This window comes from Lepisosteus oculatus, chromosome 26, assembly GCF_040954835.1.
Source record: "Lepisosteus oculatus isolate fLepOcu1 chromosome 26, fLepOcu1.hap2, whole genome shotgun sequence".
In the NCBI taxonomy this organism is placed as follows: Eukaryota; Metazoa; Chordata; class Actinopteri; order Semionotiformes; family Lepisosteidae; genus Lepisosteus; species Lepisosteus oculatus.
Window position 1 is genome coordinate 10,890,618 of NC_090721.1, and position 12,722 is coordinate 10,903,339.

General features: G+C 50.7%; 1 protein-coding gene across 7 annotated transcripts in view; it reads left to right on the forward strand.

Annotated features, from left to right (window-relative positions):
- The window catches only part of rap1gap2a (RAP1 GTPase activating protein 2a), a 100,548-nt gene that overhangs the window by 47,346 nt on the left and 40,480 nt on the right, over positions 1 to 12,722 (forward strand). Inside the window, exon 1 of one of the 7 annotated variants that reach the window (XM_069184182.1) lies at positions 2,573 to 2,772. The exons of the other annotated variants lie outside the window; for them this stretch is intronic. Within the exon in view, the coding sequence (XP_069040283.1) occupies positions 2,672 to 2,772 (101 nt within the window). The 5' untranslated portion in view covers positions 2,573 to 2,671. Of the gene's footprint in view, positions 1 to 2,572; positions 2,773 to 12,722 lie in introns of those variants that run through there. 7 annotated transcript variants of the gene reach the window in all.

Here is a 12,722-nt window from a genome sequence, read left to right on the forward strand (position 1 = left end):
AGCGCTGAGAGTGCCATTGTTACCCTGCTCCCTGACGGCGGAGTCGGGAAGAGATGAACAGATAGCGTCTCCGATGGTTGTGTCTAGGAATTCTCCTTACCGCAGCTTAGTGTTATCCTCCAGACTCATTACGGAATATTTCTGCAAACAGGGGGGCCAGGCGGATGAAATCAGTCAGCTTTACCAAAGCAGTTGTCATCTTAACTCTTGACCTGTTGTCAGGGTCTGCTCCAGCTGTCTGCTGAGCTCCACACAACCCCGATCGTACTGTTGTGATCAGCCTCCCCCCTTCAGTACAGGTGAAGAGGCTAACGCCACCTTTCCAGATCAAGGGTAATGTCACCTTCCCGTACAGACGAGAGGCGATTAGCGATGCATGAGCAGTTCCCCCGCGCTGATCAAAAACTGTCCGAGTCATCAGATCCGCAGGAACGTCACGGGGCACGGCGCCCCGGTCTCGCCAGCAGCAGCCCGAGGAAGAGGAGCGGCTGGCACAGGGCACGCAGGCCTGCTGTCTTCTTCAATTTCTCCTTGCGTCACTGGCACCCATAAGATTAGCCGCTGCGGGGTCTGCTGGGAAATCTTCTGCCAATAGAAAAAATGACTTTGTGAGACAGCTGAGTACGACTGCAGGCGTCGCTGGGGAGAAGCATTCTGGGAATGCTGCGGAAGTCGGTTTCTGGAGTGGAGTGCACCCTCACCTCCCCCGCCGCCGACGTGCACCTGTACCCCCATCCGGAGCTCTCGATTACTCCACTGACCTGATTATTTTTAATTAACTGCATGAAAACTCTGCTCTCCAGTTCCCCTGTAGATGTTTTACAGATCCTCTGTCCTGAGCCGACCCTATGAGACATTAAGAAAAATACTTGAAACATGTCCAGCCGAGCAAGTCCCTTGATTAGCAAGGTTAAGGTTCAGTTAATTGAGTGCTCAAGGGAGAGGGAACTCTGGGAGGATGTGTTGCCCAGGGAGTGCTCAGCGTGTGGAGTGAAGGAGCCAACTTCAGGACCCAGTTGCTCAAAGGGAAAGTAAAATGTTTGTGCAGGACCTGTGACTTTGATCAGATGTGCCTTGAATGATTGATGGCTGTTGATTTGTACTGTGGTCAGTTCACTCTTACGAAAATACCTTTGTCTTCCACTCGCAGTCTGTGAGCTCAGGGATGAGCCCATTAGTGAATTTCAGCCAGTCTAAACGTTCCTGTTCCCTCGACCTTCACAAAGTGTCACCGAAGCAGAGAGACAATAACACAATAAAGAGCGTGTTAGATCTATAAATAGTCTTTGCCAGAATGTGGTCCTTACAAAATATTATTTGGTGATTAGAAATATACTGTATATAAGGCTGACAGTCTTCATTATTCTTAGAAGACTAGTGTGAAAGTCAGAAAATTTAAAAAGGCATAATTTTTAAATCCTTTTTTGTTGTAACATGTCTGCCAGGCTACTAAGGTGGTAACACCTTTACACCCAGGCGAAGAGACAGTTTCACAGGCTTAGCACCAGTGATGGCACTGTGAGTCTGCAGAGCAGCTGGCAGGAGTGATAGTGAACATGGGACTGAATGAAAGTGTGCAGGATTGTGCTTGAGTGTGTGTGAGTGTGTGTCAGGAGTGTGCGTGAGTGTGTGTCAGGAATGTGCGTGCAAGAGTGTGTGTCAGGAGTGTGCTTGGCAGAAGTGTGTGTTTGAGTGTGCGTCTGGAGTCCGCATGCAGAAGTGCGTGCAGGAGTGTGTGCAGGAGTGTGTGTGAGTGTGTGTCAGGAGTGTGCATGGCAGGAGTCCGCGTGCAGGAGTGTGTGTCTGGAGTGTGTGTTAGTGTGTGTCAGGAGTCCGGGTGCATGAGTGTGTGTGAGTGTGTGTGAGTACGTGTCCGGAGTCCGCGTGCAGGAGTGTGTATGAGATTGTGTCAGGAGTGTGCATGGCAGGAGTCCGCGTGCAGGAGTGTGTGTGAGTGTGTGAGGAGTGTGTGTGTCAGGAGTCCGCGTGCGGGAGTGTGTGAGCGTGTGTGAGTGTGTGTCAGGAATATGCGTGCCAGGAGTCCGTGTGCAGGTGTGAGTCCGCAAGTGTGATCCAGGACTGTGGGTTTACTGGCCAGGCTGTCCTACACTGTGGTGCAAGAGAAACAGGTGTGATGAAGGTAGAGAGAGAGGCAGCGAATACGTGAATGAAAACAAGGCGAAACAGAGCACAGAAGGAGGAAAGCAGACACAAATGAGGCAGAGATCTGAAAAAAACAAAGGGAGAGAAATCAGGCAGGTGCTTTGGCAAGAGGAAGTGATAGAGGTAAAAAACGAGAAAGTTCATCTTCCTACAAATGCAAAAAAAAAGGAAGCAGAAAAACCCCCATGAGGAACCAGAGCAATGAGCGTAGCAGAATAACTCTCTCACCTGAGCTACCTGAGTTTGCGCCAGCACTGGCCGCTGGAGCCCAGCGGCGTGCAGCCCGGAGCGGAGCAGGAGGAGGGGAGAGTGGGGGGAGGGCGGGAGAGGGAGGGAGGGAGGGCAGAGCAGGCACCTTATGCAAACAGGAGCCTTGCCTATCAGGCAGCGGCAGGCGTGGACAGGGCTGAGAGGGAGGGAGAGGGGTGCACACACTCCGTCAGGCTGCGCTGCTAGCTGCTAGCTGCTGGAGTTGCAGAGCTGGTGCGCGGGGAGGAGAGCTGCCACCATGTCCGAGCCCAGCAGCCGGCTCCAGTCCAAGAAGGCAGGGATCCGCGCGGCTGTCATCCTGATCGGATTACTGCACAAGTCCCGGAGACAGAAGGAACGGTAACTAACCTCTCTTCTCGCCCTCCCTCGCTGCTAGCCAGCCGGGAAGTTGTGCCGTAAACTTTTCTTCGGCTCTGTTGCGTCTTGTTTCCAGCGAGCTCGAGTATGTACTTGGGACCAGTTGGAGCTCTTGCGTGCGCCATGGGGTGATTTTTATTACCCTGTAATAAATAGATCTAGAACCCAGCTGAGGAGTGAGATCTGCTTGTCAAGTCGGATGCTGAGAGTGTGGTGCGACCGGAGCCTGAAATCCCCACTCTTCACCAGGGCGAGAAGTCAGCTGCACGTAAACTGTTGGGACTTGTGGTTGATCCATATGTAGCAGTATTTCGGTGCATTGAGTCACTGTCATAAGATCAGCACCAGGATTTTAGTGTTCGAGAGCTGTGGGGGGGTAAACTGCAGGATCAATATTTGTACCTTTGTGTATATCCAGCATGTCCTGTGCATGTGTAAATAACGCATAACCCTTATCAGACTTTACACATTGTGAAGTCATATCTCTGCAGCTTGGGAGGGAGCAGGACAGGTTGCCTGTGCTTGTGAGTCATGCCGGTTGTGTGTATCGCTGTGCTCTGTGTCAGATCGCACTGGGTGTGTGAGAGGCTCCCGACGCTCCCGGGATGGTGTGTGGCACCCGAATTTGAGGAAAAGTGTTGAACTGGACCGAAACGAAGGCCCGGTTTCTGGCTGAGTTTGTCAAAGACAAAGTCAGTGGCAGACAGCCACTTCTAAAAATGGAAGTGAGAAATATCTACTGTATAATCTGGCTGTGGTCAGGCTTTCCAAGCAGTCGTTAATGTGATTTGGGCTGTCTTTATGTGATATGAGATTAAACAGATTTTTGTTCTGTTTCAGCCTACATATCTGCTGATAGAGCTATGCCTTACTGTTTTGCATTGTTTTGAGAAAAACGCACTCATGTCCAGATTTGGCCAATATGTTGTTCAGCCTCTGGCGTATTTCCCTCTCTGCACACAAAATAAACACATGCGCTGGTGCACACACACAGAGTATCTATCGACTCAGCAAACTCAAGGTGTCAGGTAACAGGCACAGGCTTACCTGAGACACTGCAGGATCCTGAATGTTAAGCTTAAAGTATTTTTGTGTTTACTGTAAGGCATCAGTGCACACGTCGAATTAATGCTGATCAAAAGATTTGGAAGTGGTGCATTTATGGATTTCTCTGCTTTAATGATACAACTTAGCATGTGGGAAGATGCTACACTATAAGATCAGCGGAAGGGTCTCAGCTTAGACTCCCAGCTGGACATGGCTCGGCTCAGGCGCTCTCTGCCTGGCTTCTCCTTACAGGTTGCTGAGTTCATCCCAGCCCAGCCGCCTGCTCAGGACCATGGAGAAGCTGTAATAGATGAGCAGGACAACCTGTGTGAGACCCAGGCAAGCACTGACCAGCTGTGGTCTGTTGTCTTTCAGAACAGTTTGGCACTTGTATTCTTTATCCTGAATAAAGCTGAAAGTATTGACACAGCCAATTATACACTGATGCACCGTCTTCCCACAGCTTTTAAATCCCCTTCCACAGGGCTTCTGAGACAAGCACTTTCTCTGGATGCAGACTATAGACTTAATGTTGCTATTGAGATAACAGTTAATCCGTTCTACAGAAATTTATATATATATATTTTAATTTTTAATTGAACAAATACCAGAAGGTACTAGGGTGTTGTGTGATGGCTCTCTAAGGAAATGCGCCTGTGGCTGGAAGGTTGCCGGTTCAAATCCCGCGGCCGGCAGAGGAATCCTACTCCGTTAGGCCCTTCACCCCAACTGCTCCAGGGGCGCCGTATAAACGCTCTGACCCCCAACTTCTCTCCCTGTCTGTGTGTCTCATGGAGAGCAAGCTGGGGAATGCGAAGAGACAAATTCCTAATACAAGAAATTGTATATGGCCAATAAAAATGATCTCTCTAAGCGAGGTCCCTGTGAAAGCTTCTGGCATTATTTAGACACATCCTGTGGACCCGAGGTGGAGGCAGGCAGCAGGGGAGAGGAGATCAGGGTTTGGTTCCCTGCGTGTGCACGTCCATCCCGCCTGCTGTGAAAAGCAGCTCTGGTTAGCAGCTGAGCAGAGCTACTTTCCCAAGGTCCTGCAAACCACAGCAGGGCCAGGAGACAGGCGGGGAGAGCAGAGGCTGGCCTTGGCTGGACGTCCGGACTCTGAGGACAAGGGGAGAACTGACAGAGTGGGGATCTGGGTGGTCCAGAGCTCTGCTGCTAATGTAGACAAGAGCCGTACAATCAGGGAACAGAAACAAAAGAGGGGAAGTTCCCAGCGTGATGAGACTACCCTTAGAAAAAGACTTGGCTGTTTGTGTTTGAAGTGGGACATATCAATATTGCACATATTCAGCACTGCATTATCATGCAATAAACTTGTCGACTAAATGAATGCATGACGGCAATTACTCTAATACCTTCTACTGTGTGGTTAAGTAGTAGGTTGTAGTGCTGGATATGTGTTGTGCTGTATTTATATGTCCCACTTGGTGTTGTTAAATCAGATTGATCGAGACAACATGGAGACGCATTAAAAAGGCAGACAGAATGTTAGATTATATAGTTCAAATCACAGAATTTCATTCAAGGGACGTTATGTTAAAATTGTTAATCGCACTAGGGAGACCACGGTTAGGATGTTGTGTACATTTTTGGTCACCACTCGAAAATACATTAGAAGAAAATCATCTGATTTACATTTTAAAATATACTGTTGTACGGTGAGGCAGTTGGCCTTGCTGCCTCATGGCTTCAGGGACTTGGGTTCATTTCTGGGTTGGGGCACCTTTATGTGTGGAGTTTGCATGTTCTCCCGGGTATTCTCAGGGTGCTCTGGTTTTTACCCTCCTCCCAGAGACAGCCTGGTGGAGTCAGTGGCTCCTCTCCCCCGTCGATCATGTGGGGAAGGAGCCTGGCCCTGATCCCACTCTGCTGCCTTCGAGCTCTGAGCCGATCTGTAAGCTGCGAATAGCTGTGTGTGTGCATCATCCCTATCTCCGTGCATCCCAAGGGCGCGCGTGTAAATTGAGAAAGGGGCCGTACATCCGGGACGGAGAAGCAGTGCTGCTTCCCTGAAAAAAAGGATTGAGTGTCTGGGATGAGATCTTGAGATCTTTAATCAGTAAGCACTAGTAGTAGCAAGCAAAGCAGCTGGGCCAGACAGGCCCCCCTAGTTTCTAAGTTTTCTTCTGGTGTTGTATCTACAGTGTATAACTGCAGAGAGTGAGGTCAGAATCTGCCTGTGTGCCTGTCAGTGCCACATACATTAATAATAACACTTGATGCTGCTGGAAAAAGTTCCCGTCTAGCCATGTATTCTTTCTGGACAGCTAACAGCTGTGAAGTGGGTTTTCTCTTATCTTCACTCTACACAGCAGCACAGTCTTTTACTGCAGTTTCCTTGGTGCCTATAAATGTGCCATCAGGCTTTGGGCAGGGCTGTCCAACAGGTGGGTGTGGAGCTGTGAAGAGCCTTAAGGTTTGTATTACGTGGAGCCCATTGACAGAGAGCTGTGCCCAAGTGCTTCACGCAGTTCATTGATCAGCATCTGATTGATTGCAAAACTGTGGTGTCAATGCAGGGCCGTGCAATAGCAAGAAATAGTTTTCTGTTCAGACAGACATCAAGGAGGTAGACAGACGGACCTTTTTCAGCCTGCTGCTGTCCAGCTGCAGTTCTTGTGGCATACTGCCCAGTGTCTCTTCTGCAATCTAAGAATTATCGTTTAACGGGAGAATGAACATTTTGTTCCGCGATTCCGTGTATCTCTCTGCCTCGCTGTTAAAGAGGGGTGACTTTCTGAAGGCTGGCGTTTGTGATTCCTTTTGTCTGCTCTGGCAAAATTATGCACAGTCTCTGTTCTGTGCCTCCTCCAGGTGAAAGATCACCTGTTTTCCTTTTAATGCAAGGTGGCACTCGTGTTGAATGTGCTGCAGATGTTTGAGAGTGTAATTTTCAACGCATCCCCTATCCAATCGGTCTGTAATACTCTATGCCTTGGGAAAATTTGGGGTAAATCACTCTGGGACCATGGTGAGCCTAACAGAGCTTACAGTAGTGTGGGAAAGACTAACAGACACCAAGCGTGGGGACAAGGTGAGGCTACATCACCTTGCAGACTTGCAAAGGGGAAACGGGGAAAAAACCATTTCCAGTGTGAAGTGAAGCAAATGGAAGAAGGAGCCTAACTGAGCAAGAGTGTCCAGCAAAACCCCACTTATTTGTTTCAGAGCTTCAGCTGTGGCAGGTGAAGGGAGCTACGGTCTGAAAACAGAATGTAACATCGCGCAGCTGTCGTCCTGATCTCTGCGGTTTGTCTGAAGCCACAGCGATCCTGCGCATTCAGCGTTTACCGCAGGGCCCGGCTAACATTGCGTAACTGATCGACGGCAGAAGCTCCGGGGGCGTGTAGTGTGCGTTCAGGAAAAGTCTCCTTGATGGGTCAGCTGCTCTGGACACGTCCCCTCCTGCAGCTCCTGCCTTTCACGGGGCTGCAGAGAGTAAGAGTGTCCGCCGCAGTGTTTTATCCTGAAGGAAGACATTAGAGGAGTCTATGGAGAAGCACGGATGGATCCTGCAGTGCATTAAGACGGTGCAGGAGGGACTGGGATGTTGCAGAAAGATGAGGCGAGGGGGGGCTTAGACACTTGAAAGCCCCCCCAGGCAGCAGGCCGGCAATCCAGACAGGCGCACGGGGGGCTGTAATGGAGGGGCTGGAATTGTGTTTTCCAACAAGAGATGTCACCGTTACCCGGAGAGGTTGTCTTTGCAGAGTGCCTGGTTATTTTTAGAACTCTTTGCGCTTTTTGTTGTATCCTCCTGGCTTGGCCTCTGTCATCTTTTGAAATCTTTTAGGGAAAAAAAAACAATGTTGTGTATTATGTGACAAGACAGGCTGCGTGGAGCAGAGAAGCCGCTGGACTTGTAGTGAGAGATGGGGTGGCTGATCTCATGTTTGCAGAGCGCGACTGTGTAACCGCTGGTTAACATCGCGAGCACAGGGGCAGGTAGAGGACCAGTACGAGCAAAGGCTTCCAACGGGCCTGCTCTGATGGTGCCGCCATCTTTGCTGCATTCCCAGAATCCATTGTAAAAAAATAGACCAGCATCTACAGTTCCCTTACATCTCCTTCTGGCGTGACTCTGGAGCAGAGGTGGAACAGGGTAACACCACCCAGACTTGAGCGTGGCAGAGGTGATGCACCCTGGGCACCGCTGGCAGAGACCTGGAGGGGCAGGAGATCAGGTGCGCCCTCTGGCGTGCGGTTAACCTCCCCTCCCAGGGATCCTGTGAAAAGCTGCCCCGATCTTGGCTAGCTTCTCCTTGCAAAGAGCAAGGCTCTAAAGATAGATGGCTTGGAAAGGCAGGAGCTGTCCGGGCTGGGTTCTTCCTCCGGTAGCTGTGCAGCCACGCGCAGTGCCGTCTGTGTGACCTCCCCCCAGCGCCGGCCCTGGGCCAGATCTCGGAACGGAGCACCTCCAGATCACAATTGACTATTGCCAGTGAGTTGCAGGGTGATGTGGCCAGCAGCCACATCACCCTGCAACTCACAGCTGGCAGCCCACTGAAGCTCAGCAGGTGTGAGCCTGGTCAGTACCTGGATGGGAGACCTCCTGGGAAAAACTAAGATTGCTGTTGGAAGAGGTGTTAGTGGGGCCAGCAGGGGGCGCTCACCCTGCGGTCCATGTGGGTCCTAATGCCCCAGTGTAGTGACAGGGACACTGTAAACAGGCGCCGTCTTTAGCATGAGACGTAAAACTGAGGTCCTGACTCCCAGGGCGTTTCTCGAAAAGAGTAGGGGTGTTATATTACCCTGGTGTCCTGGCTAAATTTCCCCCTGGCCCTTACTAATCATGGTCTCCTAATAATCCCCATCTCTGAACTGGCTTCATCACTCTGCTCTCCTCCCCACTGAGAGCTGGTGTGTGGGGAGAGTACTGGTGCATCATCCAGGTGGGGCTGCACACTGGGGGTGGTGGAGGGGATCCCCATTACCTGTAAAGCGCTTTGAGTGGAGTGTCCAGAAAAGTGCTATATAAGTGTAAGCAATTATTATTATTATTATTATTATTATTATTATTACTGTTATCAGCTCCCACCCTAGCCCAGCAACAACAGAAGGGGCCGCTGGAAACAGCCCCTTGACTGACATTCGAATGTGCAGGTTAAATAAAACATGTTGTGTCGCACAGTGAGGGGGGCCCTCTGGTGACCCCGGAATCCTGGGCAGTTGCCTAGTTCGCCTAAACCAAGGTCCGGCCCTGCCCTCATCCCACCCCTCTCCTTCTCCAAACCCCCCCCCCCCCCCAAATCTAGGGCTACCGATTGCCAACCAGCTCGGCTCTATCCCTCTGACCCTGGCGCCAGTGCAGGAGTGAGGGCTGTGCATGCTTCCTGAGGATTTAATTCACTGGGAATATCCACGTTCAAGGATAAGCACATGCCATGCCCAGTATACCCAGAAGAGGGATCACTGACACATACAGGGTCTTCACTCCAAAATCAGGAGATTTTTACAATATTAGGATCTTAAAGGCCTTTTGTTGTGGAATAGGTATCTTTGAAAAGTTATATTTGCTATATGTTCTGAGTATTCTTCTCTCCTGATAATGAGTCAGACATTTTGATCGCTCGTGTCTTTATTACTGAACTCCTGTCGCGCAGGAGTGATCAGGAAGCGGTCCCCCTTGAATAAGCACCACAGAGAGAGGCAGGAGTGTGGAGCAGTGGTCAGGAGTCCTGCATTCTGAAGTAGAAGATTGTGGGTTCAAATCCCAGTGGAGGCACAGCTGCTGTACTCTGAGCTAGATACAGTACTGTACTCAGACTGGTCCAGAAACTTGCACAGCTTTTTACATGGGCAGAAATGCGAGTTGTTTTGGCTGGAAGTGTTGGCCAAATTTCCCTCCTCCTTGTAGTCTGACGTCTGTTAAACATAACAAGCTGGATCCCAGTGCTTAATCATTAAACAAAAGTTGTACAGTAGGTAATTGAACATTCGCAGAAGGTGGCAGTTTGGTGCAGGGGTCCGCAGTACTGCCTTGCAGTGCGGGGGCCCTGGGTCCAGTTCTGGACCCGAGGTGCTGTCTGCTCCTGCTCCCCTGAGTCGGAAGAAGTGGCTGGAAACTGAATGGAACGATGAATATAGCCGGGGAGGTCAGAAAAAATAACTTTAAGCAATAATGCTGCAGGTCACATCAACCCTCTTAGCCGACAGGCTCAGGCTCCCTGGGGGTACCGGGGTGCAGCGAATCTCGGGGGGGGGGGCTGCTCACATGAGCATGCAACGCTTCTGAAGCAGCTCGGATATTTTTTGAAACGGAGCAAGCAGGGCTTGCCAATCCCGAACCGGCCGTGGGGAGTGAGCTAGGAGAAAGAGCCCGCCTTGGGCCTTTCTGCCCCCGATCCGCCCCGATCCCGCGCGTGTCTGTGGTTCTGGAGCAGGGGCGGAACGAGAGCCAGTGGAAGCTAAGGAGTAACATCAGCGGCCCAGCCCAGACTCGTGCCTGGCGAGGGCAGCGTGACGTCTCCTTCGCCCCCCCCCGATTCCGTCAGCCTCCCCCCCAGGCGCTGAGGGCCCGGGAGTGGAGCCAGCCGCGGCGCAGGAGCGAGGAGTCGGTTATTAGGTTCGCCTAATGTGAACAAACACCGTCTAATGAATGAGCCTCTATTTTTAGAGTCTGGCCCTGAGATTGGGCACAGAGCCATTCGCCCGTCACTGCCTCTGGAGCGCGGCTCTGCGGAACTCAGACTGACACGCACACGCACACTGACGCGCATTCGCACACTCACACTCACACTCACACGCACACTGACACTCGCACTCATTCTCTCACACACACACACTCACTCAAACTCACACATACTGTACACTTACTCACTCTCTCACACACACTCACTCAAACTCACACACATTCACTCTCACACACACACACTCGCTCACTGACTCACTCACACACGCACACTCACTCAAACTCACACATACTGTACACTTACTCACTCTCTCACACACACTCACTCAAACTCACACACATACTGTACACTTACTCACTCTCACGCACACACTCACTCTCATACACACACATTCACTCTCACACACACACACTCGCTCACTGACTCACTCTCACACGCACGCACGCACACACACTCACACTCACACACACAGCACGCTGCCTGAAGAGCTTAACCTGCAGGCCGCCATGAAACACACAGTGCACCCCAGCTACCGCAGTGAAGTCAAGGTAAAGCAGCAGAAGCCGTGGTAAAGTAGAGTGAGTGGTCAACTTTGGACACACAGTGCAACACAGGTGGGATATCTTTAGACAGCGGAGAGCTCTACTAATTAGAGGAGAACGGGGTTTACAGGCTCAGGGCTAGACGGCTTTCATTTATCAATACCAGTTCCATAGCGAGGCTCAGAATACTGAGCTTTAAAAAAAGACTGAGAGGTTCAGGGCAGGCGCTCCAGATTATGACGTTTATACCCCTGAAAGAGGGTTCTGCGCTGAAGATGGCCTTCAGGCACAGCCCCAGGGGTCCCCACAGCAGGGGACCCTCAGGTCCCTTGGGCTGTGGAGACTCTCGTTCTCCCACAGCCTGCTCGCACTGGGGCTGTAACTCCACCCAGTAGGGTTTGAAGGGGGGAGAGGGGTGCCTTTTGCAATAAGGCTGCAGGATCTATCCCCAGTAAAAGTAATTAGGTAATTATTAGCTGAAGAATTGATTGTTTCCATTGTTAAAACACAATTAATTTATGTCTGTGTGGTAAGTACACTTAAAACTACATTTCCAGTTAATTAGGGCCTGGTCGATAAGTCATTTATTATTCTGTGGAACTGCTGGTGGACCTGAGCAACACAGGAGGGGGATTGAGCAGTTAGTTCTGTTTTCCCTTTTAAACTATGTTCTGTGGTATAACGTGGTAAAAAGATAAATCTATAGTGTACTCATGGCTCTACAGAGTGAATTTGCTGTGATAAACTGTGATAAAGCTCATTGCCAGCTGGTTAGAGGTTTGTGAGAAAAGGGAACAGCCCTGTTCGTTAGCGCTTCTCGTGATGACAGGGGGGCTCTGATCCTGGAGCCCTGTGACGGCTGTCAGCGCTCTGAGCCCTGCCGGGCCTGGAGAAAGGACAGGTTTTCAAATGTCAAGGCTCTCAGAGCGCCGGGCGCATTTGGGTGTTTATTACTTCACGGCCCAGTTTAAGCCCTTGACTGTCCCTGTCCGAACTCGGTGTCGCAGAGAAGGGGGTTCAGTCGGGGAGGCTCTCCAGTGGCCTGAACCCTGTGGGCTCTTGGAGCTCAACTGCGACTGGGATTCTCCAAGCGTTGGTCCGCTTTTGGCTGAACGCCACTGGGAGAGGCCGGAGGTATCCGAGATGTCCGCTGGGAGAGGCCGGAGATGTCCTGGATGTGCATTGGGAGAGGCTGGAGATATCCGGGATGTCCATTGGGAGACGCTGGAGATGTCAGGGATGGCCGTTGGGAGACGCTGGAGATGTCCGGGATGTCCGTTGGGAGAGGCTGGAGATGTCCAGGATGTCCGTTGGGAGACGCTGGAAATGTCCGGGATGTCCATTGGGAGAGGCCGGATTATTCTTGCAAATGAGTGTCTGACAGAGAGTGATGTCACCCAGTGCCTAGACAATTCTCACAAGGAAGGCAGCTATGCAATTCTCACCTTCTCAGCCTGGAGGGACCCTGCTCACTGAAGTTCATGGATATAATTACAACTATTGTTTCTAGATATTTAGTTTGGAGATATTTGTATTGCTCTATTCCTCTTGTATCTTGTGTTCCATGTATAAAGCATTCAGTCATAAGAGCAAGAAAGGTTGTGAGAGGAGGTTATTTGGCCAATCTTGCTCATATAAGATAAGAGATTGTATATGGCCAATAAAGATCAATTTATTGGCCATATACAAT